The sequence below is a fragment of the Elgaria multicarinata genome, chromosome 8 (assembly GCF_023053635.1).
Source record: "Elgaria multicarinata webbii isolate HBS135686 ecotype San Diego chromosome 8, rElgMul1.1.pri, whole genome shotgun sequence".
NCBI classification, from domain to species: domain Eukaryota; kingdom Metazoa; phylum Chordata; class Lepidosauria; order Squamata; family Anguidae; genus Elgaria; species Elgaria multicarinata.
Genome location: NC_086178.1, coordinates 115,243,130 through 115,260,820, shown reverse-complemented (window position 1 = coordinate 115,260,820; position 17,691 = coordinate 115,243,130). Strand labels below are relative to the sequence as shown.

General features: G+C 40.9%; 1 protein-coding gene across 4 annotated transcripts in view; it reads right to left on the bottom strand.

Annotated features, from left to right (window-relative positions):
* GBF1 (golgi brefeldin A resistant guanine nucleotide exchange factor 1) overlaps window positions 1-11,569 on the bottom strand; it is a 209,735-nt gene extending 198,166 nt beyond the window's left edge. For all 4 annotated transcript variants that reach the window (XM_063133220.1, XM_063133218.1, XM_063133219.1 and 1 more), the window contains exons 1-3: window positions 11,495-11,569; window positions 8,284-8,389; window positions 5,539-5,605 (exon numbers count right to left, since the gene is read on the bottom strand). In XM_063133220.1, the coding sequence (XP_062989290.1) occupies window positions 5,539-5,605; window positions 8,284-8,389; window positions 11,495-11,568 (247 nt within the window). In that variant the 5' untranslated portion in view covers window position 11,569. The remainder of the gene's footprint in view (window positions 1-5,538; window positions 5,606-8,283; window positions 8,390-11,494) is intronic.
* Window positions 11,570-17,691: the final 6,122 nt, after the last annotated feature.

Sequence of the window (17,691 nt, the reverse complement as noted above, 5' to 3'; positions counted from 1 at the left end):
AGGTTCTCCATATATACAAATGACAACTGCTGAAATTCCCTTTTCTATGAAACTGTTAAAGATACAGGAGCCCTGTCCTCCTTTTCATATGGTCACCCTAGTACACTCTTAAGTACTATGCTGTCCAGAAAGAACCAAAGGCTGATATATTCAGCAGTGGTTCTGTGACAAGTAGAATTTGTGGCAATAAGGAAACCAAATGGAGATGTAGCCATTATTATGGTTAGAAGAAAAAATCTGTTTGAGCATTCAAGAATGATGTCTGGAATCCCTGCCTTTTTGGCTACAGCATTATCCCTATGGTTGGTGTAATTCTGAAGAAGCAAATCAGCGAAAATAGGATTAATTCACACCTAGCGTGTTTAAAAGCCTACTGAAAAAAGTTTATATTAATTAAAAAAAATATTGTTGAGATTTTGTAATTTTGTGTTTCTACAATTGTAGAAACGGGTTGTAGAAGCGGATCAGACTGGGAGCCCCATCGAGAGCATCTGGATTAAAATAAATGGGGCAAGGAATAAAAAGAACATGATAATCGGAGTCTACTACCGACCGCCTAATGAGAAAAGGGGTGCAGGATGGGTGGGAGTATTTAAAAAAGGAAATTTTAAAGGCACAGTTACAGACAATTCCAACAAGGAGAAAAGATAGAAGACAACAGAGGAAACCAATGTGGCTCCACAAAAAGCTTAGAGATGACCTGAAAACAAAAAGGGATACATATAGGAAGTGGAAGGAAGGCCAGGCTACAAAAGAAGAGTACAGACAAGTGGCGCAGAAGTGCCGAAATGGCGTCAGGAAGACTAAAGCTGAGAATGAGCTGAGATTAGCGAGGGATGCTAAAAGCAATAAAAAGGCTTTCTTCAGATACGTGAGTAGTAAAAGACAGAGGAAAGAAATGGTGGTTCAACTGCTTAATGAGGATGACAAATTGATAACAGATGACAAAGAAAAGGCTGAAGTGCTCAATTCCTACTTTGCCTCGGTCTTCTCCCAAAAGTGGGTCTATGACCCCCCTGGAAAAAGTGAAGCAGAAGTTGAGGGGGCAGGATTACAGCTTGAGATTGATAAACAAATGGTCAAAGAACACCTAATTTCCTTGAATGAGTTCAAATCTCCAGGGCCTGATGAACTGCATCCTAGAGTAATGAAGGAGCTAGCGGAAGAACTCTCAGAACCTTTGTTTATTATCTTTGCAAAATCATGGAAGACGGGTGAGGTGCCGGACGACTGGAGGAGGGCTAACGTTGTCCCTATCTTCAAAAAGGGCAAAAAGGAGGAACCTGGGAACTACAGACCAGTCAGTCTGACATCCATCCCTGGGAAAATTCTGGAGCAGATTATAAAGAAGTCAATCTGTAAACACCTTGAAATCAATGCGGTGATCACTAGAAGCCAACATGGATTTGTCAAGAACAAGTCCTGTCAGACAAATTTGATCTCATTTTTTGATAAGGTAACCTCCCTTGTGGACCGTGGGAATTATTATTATTATTATTATTATTATTATTATTATTATTATTTATTTATTTATATAGCACCATCAATGTACATGGTGCTGTACAGAGTAAAACAGTAAATAGCAAGACTCTGGACGTCATATATCTTGACTTCAGCAAAGCTTTTGACAAAGTACCACATGATATTCTGATTAACAAACTAGCTAAAAGTGGGCTAGATGGAACAACTATTAGGTGGATTCACAGTTGGCTACAGAATCGGACTCAAAGAGTACTTATCAATGGAACCTTCTCAAACTGGGGAGAGGCAACGAGTGGGGTACCGCAGGGATCAGTCCTTGGCCCAGTGCTCTTCAACATTTTTATTAATGATTTGGACGAGGAGGTGCAGGGAACGCTTATCAAATTTGCAGATGACACAAAATTGGGTGGGATAGCTAGTACCCTGGAAGACAGAAACAAACTTCAAAGTGATCTTTACAGGCTGGAGTGCTGGGCTGAAAACAACAGCAGGAAATTTAATAGGGATAAATTCTACATTTAGGAAATAGAAACCAAATGCACAGTTACAAGATGGGGGATACTTGGCTCAGCAATACTACAAACAAGAAGGATCTTGGAATTGTTGTAGATTGCAAGCTGAATATGAGCCAACAGTGCGATATGGCTGCAAGAAACAAATGCTATTTTGGGCTGCATTAATAGAAGTATAGCTTCCTAATCATGTGAGGTTCTGGTTCCTCTCTATTCAGCCCTGGTTAGGCCTCATCTAGAGTATTGCATCCAGTTCTGGGCTCCACAATTCAAGAAGGACGCAGACAAGCTGGAGCGTGTTCAGAGGAGGGCAACTAGGATGATCAGGGGTCTGGAAACAAAGCCCTACGAAGAGAGACTGAAAGAACTGGGCATGTTTAGCCTGGAGAAGAGAAGATGGAGGGAAGACATGATAGCACTCTTCAAATACTTAAAAGGTTGTCACACAGAGGAGGGCCAGGATCTCTTCTCGATCCTCCCAGAGTGCAGGACACGGAATAACGGGCTCAAGTTAAAGTAAGCCAGATTCCAGCTGGACATCAGGAAAAACTTCCTGACTGTTAGAGCAGTGCGACAATGGAATCAGTTACCTAAGGAGGTTGTGGGCTCTCCCACACTAGAAGCCTTCAAGAGGCAGCTGGACAAGCATCTGTCGGGGATCCTTTAGGGTGGATTCCTGCATTGAGCAGGGGGTTGAAAGAAGTTTATGTCAATTTAAAAAAAAACACTATTGAGATTTTCTATCACCCATTTTTTAGTATTATTTAGTACCATGTTTCTTCGATTCTAAGACGCATTTTTTCCCCATATAAACATCTCTAAAAACGGGGTGCGTCTTAGAATTGCGAGTGCGTTTATTATTTCTTAGAATCAAAGCTTTTTTTCTGTTGGTGGTAATGAAATCAGTGTGCATCTTATAATCGATGGCATCTTAGAATCGAAGAAATACAGTATTTAGAATATTGTATATTATAGTAGTTGTGTGCCTTTGGCACTTGTTGGTTGCTGTTATTCATATCAACTACTGCCTGCTCTAATTTTGTGCATTGCCATTATTATGGACCATGGAGCTACTGCAATTTGGTTAAAAAGTAGAATCTGGATGGAAAGCCTTGGAAAAAGGGGATCTTTTTGAAATTCCCAAAAGCTAACTGCTCCTCAAAGCTCTGCGCTTTTCTACCTCTCTTGGACTCAAAGTTAGCAAATATCTAAGGGACTACCTGTCTCGCTATGAACAAGCCTGAGTATTAAGACTTGCAGGAGAGGCCCTTTTGAAAGTGCTATTACACTTACAGTGCCATTTAGTGAGGAATGCCAAACTTGCTTTTTGGTGGTTCATCTCTGTCATGGACTCAATGACCAGGATCGCATGACTGGGGAAGAAAAATAAGCCATTGTAACTTTCCCCACCCCACCCCCTCGTGGGTGCCAATCATGCCCCAGATCATTACCATAATTACCCTTGCCGGGCATAGTTTGTCATGTAATAATAATAATAAATTTATTTCTTACCCGCCTCTCCATTTGGATAGAGGCAGGGCACAACAGTAAGTATAAAATACATAAAATACTGATTAAAAACATAGTATACATTGTTAAAACATCCTAAAAACATCCTAAAAGCATACTAATGCCTGAACCTGGCTAATGTGTGCAGCAGGTAGGGTAGATAAAAATCAATGATTTTTTAAAATAAAAATAAAAAAAATTGGATATTTTTTATTTAAATCAGATTTTTTTAATAAAATGCTTTTTGAGGAAAAATCTATCTAAAGATAGTTTTCTATTTAAGATACATTATAATCCAAAGGTTATTCATCATGAAATAAGGATTAGTTTTTAATTATGTAGCATGAGGCTGTTTAAATTTTTGGGTAAATGAATTCCATTAATCCATTCACGATGTCATGTTCTTCCAGAGGTTTCTGTAAGATTATTTTTCTCCTTCCAACAAAGTACAGCAGAAAAGTTGTCCAAATATGAATGATTAACCTATTAAACTGGAGATAGTTCACCTCGCAATAATTTCATAATTATCTATCTATGACGTTATACTAATAGTATAACCAAATCAGTATTTTTGATATAACTGTAAAACTAATATGAAAAGTTGCTATTCTAAAAATGAAACCTTCATCTGGTTGTAAATATTAAGATTATACCAGCAAGAATTAGTCTTTGTTAACTCTGAGTTGTGTAAAATATAGCGAGGAAGAGTGCACTTTTTTGGGGGGGGGGTTGAGTCACATGAATAAATCAAGTCATTCTGAGTAGTGATTTAAATCGTGATTTAAATCATGATTTTAATCAAATCCACCTTGGCAGCAGGGTGGGTTGTAAACCACGCCAAAGCCCATGACTTGTTCTAGGTTTGTGAGGGTAATTACAACAATGACATGGTGTGACGTGTGACCTTGGCCAATAGGCGTCAGCTATTGGGTGGTACAGAAATGTAATAAATAAAAATAAACAAATACATGCGGGGCAGGAAAATAAGCTATGACGGCTTGTTTTCCTTCCCCAATTGTGTGAACCCAGTCCTTGTGTGATCACAGGCAAGCACTTCAGTTTCCTGCCTGCAAGGTAGTAATGTAGGCAAAAGCTGAAGCTGAAGAGAGCAGGTTGTTTGGTGACATTAATTAGTTACCACTGATCAGTTTACATATCCTACACTAATCTCTGTCCAGTGCCAGTGTCTTTTGTCAGCTCTTGATACATTTATAGGGTGTGGATATCATTTGGATTCTCTGTTCTTTGATAAAGCTCTTTGCTACACTCTGGGGATTGATTCTTATATATGCAGATAACCTCACAGGGAACGGCATACATAGCTAGGATCAAGGGAGGTAGCAAGCACTTGGATGAGTGAGCAGAGCTCAGGTGGATCTCTGAGTACCACAAAGGGGTGGGGGTAATAGACAAGATCTTAGCTATTTAGAAGCATATTATATATTAATCGAGAATAAGAAATATCAAAAGTGGTAATATGCTATCAGACACTATATTGTTGAAAGAAAGTATGGCAAGTAGGAAAGGAAGTTCTGATGTTTTGCATACAGGACAAGCCCTGCCCCAACATCCATGTGCATGTGGGCTCCTCTTCAGACCTTTGCGTAGACAAATCCAAAACATCTGAGCAGAATATATTTCAAGAAACACTGAACTAAAATCCACAATCGGGTAATGCTTTTAGTACAGCCAACCAAAAATGCACAAAATTGTAGGCAAGCTTTCAAAATCTCCAGATAGGATTTTATATTTCCAAAAATCAAGAATAAGCCATTACTTGTGTTTGTTTGTCCAACAACGTGTAACATAAAAAAACTGCATGACATTAGCAGAGCCTGATCCATTTAAAACTGAACCTCTTCCTCCACTCCATCTCAAGACTATGACCATTACACAAACTATTTTACAATTTGGACATCAGTTATTATTCATTGTTATTCTACTACTAGCACACCATATATCCCAATATGTCAAAGGCAAAAGAATTATATATATATGTAATATTCACTTAACACCCAATATTAATTAAACTTACCAGTTATGTTATTCAGCACTTCTTTCAAGACACCGAAGCTGTGCAATAGGGGATCACGTTCTTCATCCTAAACAAATGAACAGGTCATTGCTGAGTCAAAACAGGATCCTCAGAAGATTTTTAAAACCTTTTTTAGATATATATTCATCAACAGAACATTATTCAAAGACATGACCACTAGGTAAGTTTTTCCAGGATTAGTTCTTCCTATTGGCAATTTACAGAATTAGATAACACCTTTCTCTGATTAAAAATTTATTACATGATTTCTATTTTTTTTCTAATCATGTGCAATCACACAAAAGTTACCTTATTTTGACTTCATTTTAAAAGCTCAAAGTACGTTCTGTACTTTGTTAGCATGCACATGAACTGCTGGTTATCTTCACAGTTATAAGCTAAACTCTATGTGGGTTAGACTGATTAGATATCAGGTTCAAACCCTGGAACCCTCTGTTAAAGATCTTATGTAACAGGGATGGGAATGACCTATACTTAATATCTTGCAGAGCTAATGCTACTCAGAAGTAAACATATTAAACTAGAGGTACTAATGCCATTCAGTATAAGGCTTCAGTATCTTCAGCACCATCTTCCCACCTTACACTGTCTAATAAGAATAAATGAGAATAAGGATGGGCAGCTGTTGTTAGTGATAGAATATGTTTCGACAATATTAATGTCAACATTTTGGTGAACCAATGTAGTATATCGGACAGATGGTTGGCAGCTCAATGTCAAACACCCCTGCTTAGTCATGAAGCTCAATGGGCCATAGGCCTCTCATTCTCTGCATAACCTATTTCACACAGTTGTCTGGGCCCAGGCCCAATTCAAAGTGCTGGTATTGACATTTAAAGCCCTAAATGGTTTGGGGCCAGGTTATTTGAAGGAACGCCTCCTCCCATATGTACCTGCCCTGACCTTAAGATCATCTACAGGGGCCCTTCTCCGTGAGCCCCTGCCAAAGTGAGGCAGGTGGCTACTAGGAGGAGGGCTTTCTCCGCTGTGGCACCCCGGTTGTGGAATGAGCTTCCCAGAGAGGTCCGCCTGGCGCCTACACTGTACTCCTTCCGTCGCCAGCTGAAGACCTTTTTATTCTCTCAGTATTTTAACACTTAATTTTAACTTAAATTTAAATCTTACTGTTTTAACTCTGTATTTTAATCTTATATCAATTTTGCTGCATAGTTTTATCCTGGTTGTGCTTTTTATATTGTATTTTGTATTTGTGCTTTTAACCTGTTGGTTGTTTTATTATGGTTTTAATTTTTGTGAACCGCCCAGAGAGCTTCGGCTATTGGGCGGTATAAAAATGTAATAAATAAATAAATAAATAAATAAATATGACATGTTAACCCCATGTAATAAATAAATGGAGACACGGGGGCGGGGGGAAGACAGACATAGAAAAAGAAAACAAGACAGTTATCAAGCCTCAATGGGCAAATGCAACAGGGCTTGCTGGATTCTGCTCTTTCCCGAGCATTCCTATTCATAGCAGGCAACCAAACAGTTTGATCCTAAGAGTGTCTTTTTAATTCATAGTATGTTGCAACTACCTACTGTTCATTGCACAAATATTCAACTACAGGTACACCTTTTTACTAATGCATTTTTGTCATTTTCCACTTCAGCTTCTGCTTTTGAACTAGAAGAGTTCCATTTTTTCCAGTGGACACAAACACACCCTTCAAGTACTTGAAAGGTTGTCACACAGAGGAGGGCCAGGATCTCTTTTCGATCATCCCAGAGTGCAGGACACGGAATAACGGGCTCAAGTTAAGGGAAGCTGGATTCCGGCTGGACATCAGGAAAAACTTCCTGACTGTTAGAGCAGTACTCCAACAATAGAGGCATTCAAGATGCTGCTGGACAGGATTCCTGCATTGAGGATTCCTGCACTTAGCAGGGGGTTGGACTCAATTGCCTTAGAGGCCCCTTCCAATTCTGCTATTCTATGATTCTGACTGTGTATTCACATGTATAACAGCCTAGATTTTTCATTTTTTCGTTCTTTAAATTTAAAGAAATGTAAGATGAAAAATGGTAGAACTATATTTTCCCTCAAAAGCATTTTATTTTAAAAAAATCCAATTTAAATTTTAAAAAATCTTTTTTTATTTTTATTTTTAACAATCATTGATTTTTATCCACCCTGCTTAAAACTAAGCAAGCACACACAAGACCAAAGTATTCCTCCATAGATCTCAGGGTAACGTAAATAGTTTACTCCTATTTGAGCCTAACAAAGGCTAAACTAGGCTCACAGAGAATGACTGACCCAGGGCCACTCAGTAAACTTGTGGCTTGAGTGGGAAATTGAACCTGCATCTTTCCAGTCTTACGTCCAAGACTAAGTCCACACTAATTCAATAAATGAAAAAGGATAACCATGTACACCACCCTGAGCTCCTTTGTGGAAGGGTGGATGAACAATTTAATTTAATTAATTCAACTATATATTCATGATGTGACCAGGAGATATTCCAGATAAGATAAAACAGGTAATTTAGTCATATTTCCAAGTTTGTCACTTTTCAGTCCATTATGCAGTAGATGTCACACTTCAAATAATTTCGTTAGCCATATTTAGACAAGTGCCTACACAGCTCAAAGACAAAAGTTGCCTATGGTATAATAAGCAATTTGTTATCCAGTTCTTCTAGCATGCCTGATGTTGAGAGGATAGATTAATTTTATTAGAGATTCACTTTCACTGCAGGCAACTCTCCAATAACTTACCAAATGTGTATGAGTACTCCATCTTGCACTACGTTTTATGGCTCCCACTACTGTATTAATTTCACCTTGTACAATGTAAATGTTCTTATCCACAATCCTGATAGCCCTAGAATCGAGAAACTAAATTAGCATTCCATACAAAAAGACACACCATTTTAATTATTCTACAGTAGGGAAATAAATTAGGAAGAATGCGCAAGATTCTTCATTTTGGATAATAAAGATGGAAGTCTGTTTTATATGTTCTTATATAAACATTGAACAATATATAAACAGGCCAAATTTTGGTAAACCGCCCAGAGAGCTTCGGCTATAAAGCAATATAGAAATGCAATAAATAAATAAATAAACATTCCTACCACACACTGCAGCCTCCAAAAACAGTCCCTAAGAGAGCTAACCACTACAGATTAAAATACAGTATTCAATTATCCAAACCCCCTGCTAGTTAAAGACCAGAAGATTCCTCAAACAATATAGTAAGGCTCAAATGCTTCATAAGGGAATACAAGGCCAGAACAATATGGGACATCTTTGCTGATCCCTGATACCCCATTCTTCCCATCTGGATTTGGGCCTGAAACATCATGGAAAAGTGTGGACACATGGACGTGAAGTTGTAAACAAGCACAATTTGTGACATTGTCATGGGTCATGCCTGTTAAGCCATCAGCCTTAGCTTCCTATCTCCTGTCTTTGTGGAGCTTGAGCTAATATGAAATAGCCTTAACATAAGCAGGCAACTTAAACAAAGATTAAACTATATATATAAAATTGAATAATGTATTTTAATATGTGGTTGTGCCATCATGCACATTCTATAATCTTAGGGAGAACTTCCATAGATAGAGGCAGTTCTCTTTAGATATTCACCCTCCGCATGTAAACTGTGGTGAGAACAATGACGGAGGGAGCAGAGCTAGTAAGCCTGTCCCACTCCTAACAGAGTAACATTCTCCAGTCCATCCTAATAAGCATACAAAAAACGTGAATGCATGTTCAGTGTAACACGTAAATACCCCTAGCATGAGACACAATCCTTGCATGTCTTTTTCCTACCACACAGAAAGGAACAGCAGGGATTGGGCCCTCACACTGTATATTTGCCTTCAGAAAGTCAAACAGACAACAGGCCCAATTCCAAGTTTTCTTTCTGTCTGAAGGATATTTCCAATATTGGAGATCAACAGGTTTGTACAAAATTGATAGATGCAAAAACTCCACTTGATTCATCCAGTATTTCAATGGAGCACTTTTTTTAGCTGTGTTTATTAAATACAAGATAAACATAGTTGTGTTTACTAAATACAAGTAAAATAAACACACTAAATTCAGTTAGGGCATCAGAAATATTTTAAAAGACAACAATTCTTTCCAATGCAAGTTTCCTTATGCAATTTACCTAATTCAAAATTTTCTGGAAAGCACACATTACTACTGTGTAATGACCTTTAGGGGGTCAGATATGGTGCACTATATTTTTGAAGTTTACCTAAATAGGTACTGAGGCATTCATCCCCATGCAGCATTCAACAATCATATGTGTGTGGAACACGAAGCTGCAATTTCCTCCAAGTTATCCCTCCTCCTACCAAACTCAGAAATACAACAGCCCCCAAGAAACCATGTTTGTGGAAACTCTGTTCCAGGTTACAGTATCCTGTGACTTTCTACAAAAAGTAATAACGACAAATTGTGTTCAGTCCTTATAGACAGCTGGCATCTTGCCATGAAGTTTCTGAGCAGCTGGTGGTAGATGGCCAACAACAGTGAACACTGGGCACAGGGTATTTAAACAAACCTCCTCTCAAGAGTGCATTCTCAAATTCACTTCTTTGATCTCTAGCAGACACTTTAGGAATTTGTTCTTGCCCTATGATTTGACAGCATTTATAACCATACCTGAATGTGTGTAAATAGATATAACTGTCTTATATGAATCAGCCCAGAACCAAAACCTGGAAAAACTGAGATCAACAAGTCAAAATGTAAGCCTATGTGGCAGAGTGTTGCCGTTTATTGTTTTACTATGTACAGCACCATGTACATTGATGGTGCTATAGAAATAAATAAATATTCCACACCAGTGGGAATGGGGGTGGGGGTGCTGCAGGGTCCGCCTGCCTCAAAGCAATGCTTTGATAGAGACAGATGGCATCCCTCCCCTGCAAGACAACAACACCCAAAATTCTGGAATACTTAGAAGATTCCAAGACATCTCTCATGCCAAATTACTGAGAACACTGGAGATAGATTTGAATCTCTAATGCTTCAGCCCCCAGTGCAAATCAGAAAAATTGTGATTCTCTTTCTTGCTCCAAATTCTCTGTACTTCACAGGTCTGGTTTCTTTCATTTCAGACAAAATGCCCCAGGATGTTGGGCCTTTTCAGGCACCCAGCACAAATGGAAAGGTTTTGCTTCCCCCCTCCCCCCAAACCCTGTGCAATGCTCAAAGAAATCTAGGCTACCTCTCATGGGACTCTCATCGGGTGAGTGATCCAGATTCAACCACTCCCTCCCAATCCTGGAGCCTGTCCCAACGTCAAGCCAATGGCCTGGGTTCTCAGGCCGAAATCTTCGCTGCCCAACTACCGGAGACACTTTTAACCGGAGAAGCCAGGGGCTGGAACCGTGCAAAGCGCGCGACTCTCCCTCCCGCAAGCCCTGTCATGCCAAGGCTCCCCCCGTTCTATACCACGCTGAACACACAACCCGTTGTGAGGCACAGGGAACCGCTCAGCTGCCGCCGGGGCACTAAGACCCAGGCGGGCTTCAACGCCATGGCCCGGTTCCACTTGGGCAGGCCCACACCGGCGCTTGTCCGGCCCGAGCGAACCGGAGGAGCCTGGCAGCGCCCAACGAAGGTGGCGCCACCAGAGACGGCCCGGTGCCACGCTGGCCACAGGGGATGGCGGTTCGCCTTCCCTCCGTGCCTTGCCTGCCTAGTCCGGCCCTTCTCTGCCTTCCGCCGCCGCCACCTTTGGACCTTCCCGAGCCCTACGACAACATTGCCTCAAGAGCCGCCGCCGTGCGCGCGTGCGCCAGGCCCAGACCCAGGCCCACCCCAAGCCTCCTCGCAGCGAAGAGGAAATGACTCCCCCATCCCGGGGGGAAACGCCGCAAAGACCCCATTCGACGACGCCGGGCGGGTGGGCGGGCGACCGTCCGCCCGCCCGCTCGCTCGCTCGCTCGCTCGCTCACTCACTCACCCCTCCATCCACCCGGCATCCGAAACGCCGGCGTTCGCGGGCAGCTGCTGCGGAGTCGACGGGCGTCTCGGCATACCGGGGAGCCGAACCGGCGGCAGCGGCGACCCCCGCAGGCCCACCCGATCTGTCTTGGGGACGGCAGAAACCGGCTTCTCTCCTCTCACTGACGTGGAAACAAAACACACCCTACCGTGCTGCTAGGAAGAAGCACGCCAGCCAATCAAGCCCCACCTCTGAAATGACAGAATCCCAGTCATCCAATGGAATTAAGTTCATCGCGCTCCAGGCCGGACCCTAGACTAGGGATTCTAAAGGAAGTGTAACAAGAGAGCCAATAAAACGAAAGGCTAATGAATTGGCACCACCAATGGCCAATAGATAGATAGATAGGCAAACGCCTCCGGATAGGCGGCGGAAACGGAGAGTCAAGAGAGGTTGACCCGCAAAGCTCAGGCTGCTGTGCACTGTGGGGCTCCGTTTGGCCGCGGCAGCCCGTGTGCGAGCAATGCTCCAACGCCGTAGCTCCTGTTTTTAAGTGCCCCTCCTCCCGCAGGGGAAAAGGGAAGGGACGCATTCTTGCCGGGGTGACCCTATGAAGAGGAGGGCAAGGCTCCTGCAGCTTTAAGGGTTGTGAAGAAGACGGGATTTTGAGAAGCAAATCGCCAGTGTTTCAAGGAAGTCTGATGTAGTAGTGATGGGGGACTTCAATTATCCCGATATCTGTTGGGAGACAAACGCTGCCAAAAGCGACCCTTGCAAGAAATTCCTGACCTGTGGGTGATAACTTTCTCCTACAGAAGGTAGAGGAAGGAACTAGAGGATTCACTATCCTTGACTTGATCCTGGCCAATAGGGAGGACTTAGTGGATAAAGTAGAAGTTAGGGGAACTCTGGGGGAAAGTGACCACGTCATATTTATTTATTTGTTTTGTTTTTATACCGCCCAGTAGCCAAAGCTCTCTGGGTGGTTCACAACAATTAAAACCATTAAGAACATAATAAAATATCCAACAATCTAGCAACCCAAATACAAAATACAATATAAAAAGCACAACCAGGATAAAACCACACAGCAGAAATTGATATAGGATTAAAATACATAATTAAAATGGCAAAGTTTAAATGTAGGTGTTAAAATACTGAGAAAATAAAAAGGTCTTCAGCTGGCGATGAAAAAAATACATTGTAGGTGCCAGGCAGATCTCTCTGGGGAGCTTTTTCCACAGCCTGGGTGCCACAACAGAGAAAGCCCTCCTCCTAGTAGCCTAGTAACTTGATTTCCTGATTATAAAGGAAGCAAAAGTGGAGTGTAGGCATACACGTACTCTGGATTTTAGGAAAGCTAATTTTAATAAACTCAGAACTATAATAAGTAAGGTCCCATGGCAAGTGACCCTATTAAGAAGGATTCGAAGATGGGTGGCAGTTTTTTTAAAAAACAAAATTTTAAAGCCACAATTACAATCAATTCCAACAAGGAAAAAAGGTAGAAGACAACAGAAGAAACCAATGTGGCTCCACAAAATGCTTAGAGATGACCTGAAAACAAAAAAAGGATGCATAGAGGAAGGAAGGCCAAGCTACAAAAGAAGAGTACAGACAGGTAGCACAGAAGTGCAGGAATGGCATCAAGAAGGCTAAAGCTGAGAATGAGCTGAAGCTAGCAACAAAAAAGCTTTCTTCAGCTATGTGCATAGTAAAACACAAAGGAAAGAAATGGTGGTTCAACTGATTAATGAGGATGGCAAATTGATAACAGATGACAAAGAAAAGGCCAAGTGCTCAATTCTTACTTTGCCTCAGTCTTCTCCCAAAAGCAGGTCTATGACTCCCCTAGCAAAAGTGAAGTACAAGCTGAAGGGGAAGGATTGCAGTTTGAGATTGATAAACCAATGGACGAGGAACACCTAGTTTCTTTGAATGAGTTGAAATCTCCAGGGCCTGATGAACTGCAACCTAGAGTAATAAAGGTGCTGGCAGAAGAACTCTCAGAACCGCTATCTATTATCTTTGCAAAATCATGGAAGAGTAGTGAAGTTCTGGATGATGGATGATGTTGTCCCTATCTTCAAAAAATACAGACCAGTTAGTCTGAAAGTGCTGGTTTTAACCTTTAAAACCCTAAACGGTTTAGGACCAAGTTACTTGAAAGTCTGCCTTCACCCATATCACCCTGCCTGCACTTTAAGATCAGAAAGAGAGGCCCTTCTCATTTACTCACCTGTGAGAGAAATTAGGTGGGTGTCCACATGAGAGAGGGCCTTCTCTGCAGTGGCCCCAAACCTCTGGAACAAACATTCATCAGAGGTCCACCGTGCACCATCCTTGCAGGCTTTCTAAAAGGCCTTTAAAATGTTTTATTTTACTGTGGCCTTGTCATGATGAGTACTGTTTTGCTGCTACTGCCATTGTTTCTTTATGGTTTTTTTGTTAGCTTTTATTGTTTTAACTACTATTTTCTTGTGTATGTTTTTTTATTGCTTTTAATGTTTTAAACTGTTTTTATGTATTTTATTGTAGTAAGCCACCTTGTGAGGGCTTCCTCCCTGAAAGGCAGCCAAAAATGTTTTAAATAAATAAAATAAAATAAAAATAAAATGTTTAGTAAGTTTATAGCAGGAAATTTTTAAATGTATTTCTTGTCCAATCACAATATAGATCACATGATAATGAATAGCAGCAGTATAAATAATGTATATAATAAAGGTAAAACTAATGCTGCAGTCCTATGGAGGGTGTCCTAGGGGCCATAGAATGCTGTGGGTGTCCCCCTCTGAAGCTATTACTGACAGGACATAAGACGAGTGGAGCATCTGGTATCAGAGGTTCTGTTCAGAGAGCATAGGATTGCTGTCTAAGATATATTAATGCCTATATACTAACGTTACATAAATAAATATGGCATTTACCTCAAAATCCAGCTAACAGCTTTAATGGTATGCTTAATGTGCTACATTTAACTTAAATAATGCACTTTCTGTTTGCTAGTAAAATTGCTGGATAACTGGTTGTCAATAGATATAAATGTGCAACACTGGTATCAAACCCTTTTTATGAAATGCAACATGACACATTTCAAATGCCACCTTTTTAATATTGTACAGAAGCATAGCTGGGGCATGAGGGGATGCTGGACACCCAAAGTTCTGATGATTTGCATGTTGAGTGGATTTATATTCATAAACTAATGAGACCATAAGACTTCAGAACATTAAAAAATACACAGATTTCATGCAATATTAAATCAAATGCATTCACTGAGTGATGTAATAATGAAGACCAACATCTGCTATCGCTGGCTTAGGGGTTCACTCGTACGGCAAACTAAGACAAATCTTTGTAGCAGAATTAGCAAAGAAAAGCTCAAGGGACAGTTTTATCAGTCCAGCAAAAGGGTAATTCAAAAGCAGTGTCTTATCAGTCAGCACCATGAAAAATCAGTCCAAAGAATAGCAAGGTGAAGGAAGCAAGGTTTCAAGGTACTGGAAGCTGGAATGAAGGTTCCAGAACCCCATGCAGGACTGAGCTGTCACACACCAGAGGCTTCTGGAAGGTGTTCTCATGAGGAATCCTTTACTCCTGAGCAGCCCAGTTGCTGCAATTCTTGAGGCATGCGCTTTGGCTCCAAGTAGTGACCTGTGCCTCTGTCTTCTGGAGCTGATGCATTCTAAGGCAAGGCAGATGCTTGGACTCCTCTGAACCTATGGCCCTTGGGGTCTTGTTTGGGGGTTTCTCAGGATCCATTGCTGTTGAAGGGCCCAGTATAGCTTTCCCGCTGATGCTAGAGAAGCCTGAGATATCACTAGGACCAGGGGTTCCCACAAGGTCTTTAGGCTCTGTAATGCCAGGGCCTTCATCTGAAGAGTCATCCTGGCCTGGCATGACATCCAGAGAGTTTGTTGGGGTGAGTGTTGACATATTATCTGCACATGTCTTTCTGTAGTGAACTGTGGAAGCTTGATGGTGCTATTGTGCTGTCCTTTTTATTAACATAACTAAAAAAACCTATACCATTGTTCAAAAAAGTTATCTATGTCATTTTGTGTTCTTGTCATTCTTAATGGCTTAGTTAATCTGTCTGCCAGTCCATTCATGACTATACCATGAGAGTGTGTGTGTGTGTTGATGTCCATTCATGACTATACCATGAATCTATTGAAAGAACTTTCTTTATTTTCCAGTATTTCGCAATTACCTTCCTAACAACTACAAACATAATGGTTAACAATTCTTTATGGAGTTGTGTTTCACTTGGTGCATTGAAAATAGGCTATAAGGCTATTTTTGCATTGCTTGAAATATGTTAGTTCACTACTTTATTTACATGTGGAACAGTATATAAATATCATAAAGAAATAAATACATTTACTATATCTTACTCCATAATTTCTCCATCACTGTGAATTCCACTACAGGTAAATGTAAGTTCTCATCTCTTCACATCTTCTCTAATGTTTAGGAGTTAAAGCATCATAAATGTAATTTAATGTAACGAGTCAAATATTATTGGTGTATGGTCGTTAATTATATAGTTGTTGTGTTTCACAAAACCTCCTGCCTTCTTGGGAGACAATAGCGAGGCCTGCTAAGTAATCTACAAAGCTTTATTCAAGCAATAAACTTCTCTTCCCACCTGAAGAGAGTCTAATCTCTAGGAACTTTTCGCCTAGGCAAAACTATGCAAACTAGGTGAGACAATTGTCCTTTCAAGAAGAATGGAAAGCTCTTTCCCAAGATATGTTAACTTCAGAGAGTCTAGTTCTGAGGCAGCTTCTGACGGGATGCCAGCTGGGCCAACTTTCTCTCGCCTTCCTTTACCTCCACCTATTTTAGTCTGCAGAGTACTCTAACATCTGCATGCTGTCCCCCTCGGAAGAATGTTGGCTTCCCACTGACTGTATTATTTGCTCTTGAGTTGCTCTTTGCAACTAAAAGGGCTCTTTGCAACTGTAAATCCACTTTGTTGTCTGCCTGTTGATCCCTATATCACAGGAATATAATTTAAAAGTATATGAACAGCTGCAATTGTCATGGATTTTCCAAGAACAAAATTTATACAAGCATTATTTTCCAACCAAAAAGAAGCCTCCATGAAGGCTAGAGCATCACGGGGGGCAGGGGCTGGTGCACGTGTTCCCGCACTTCCAGGAACGCGTGCACCAGCCCCCGCTGCCGATCTAGCTGCTCTTCTCCTGCGTTGTGGTGATTGCACCGGCCCAGGAAAATAATAATAATAATAATATAATATATTTATTTGTTACCCGCCTCTCCCTCTGGATCGAGGCGTCGTACAATACAAATAAAAACACCATAAAATACATACAACTAATTCAAACGTTTAAAACCAGTGCATCATTAAAAGCAGTACACCATTAAAAAAGGCATCGGCTGGGGGGGGGGGTAGAGGATGCGTTCCATCCTCCAGCTCCCCCCCCCAGTGCCCAGGAGGAGGAGGAGGGAAGAAGAAGAAGAGGAAGCAAGTAGGAGGTAAGACTGAGGGAGGTGTGTGAGAGAGAGTGTATTGGGTGGTTGAGTGAATGGATGTGTGTGTGTGTGTGTTTTGGACTGGGTGATCCTGAGTGTGTGTGTGTGTGTGTGTGTGTGTTGATGTCTGAATGGGATGCCCAGTTGTTTAATTATGAATGGATGCATGTGCATGTTTGCAGTGTGTGGGGGGAGGGGAGGGCTGTAGTTTTCTGTGTGTGAGTTGGGGGATGATTTGGAGGTGATATTCCTATTAAATAATGCATTTAGACCCATAGACTTTCCTTTCCAATTTGTTTGATATAATTGGCATGACGTATATTTTGTAACAATGGCTGATAATTGTTCATCCTTCTTAAAAACCTTTAAAAAATTAACAGGGTTGCCATTTTTTAATTATTATTTTCATCATCATTATCTATCTCTCTTTTCTTGCTTGTGGTGTTTTTTCTAGATGAACATGATGGGCTTTGCCAAGTCATGCTGTCTTTTACTGATTCAGAAATTTACTGAGTATTGAACATGTTTTAAGTATGACTGCTTTCTGGATGTTGGCGTGCATGTATTTTGGGAGGCCTAATTTCTGAAGGTTTTCTGTATAAAAAAATATGATGTGATGCTGGTGACTGATGTGACTAACGAATAATTGTAACTTTTTCCTGTTGCCATAGTTCTTTAACTTCCATAGCCAGTGGTGTATATTTTTCTCTCTT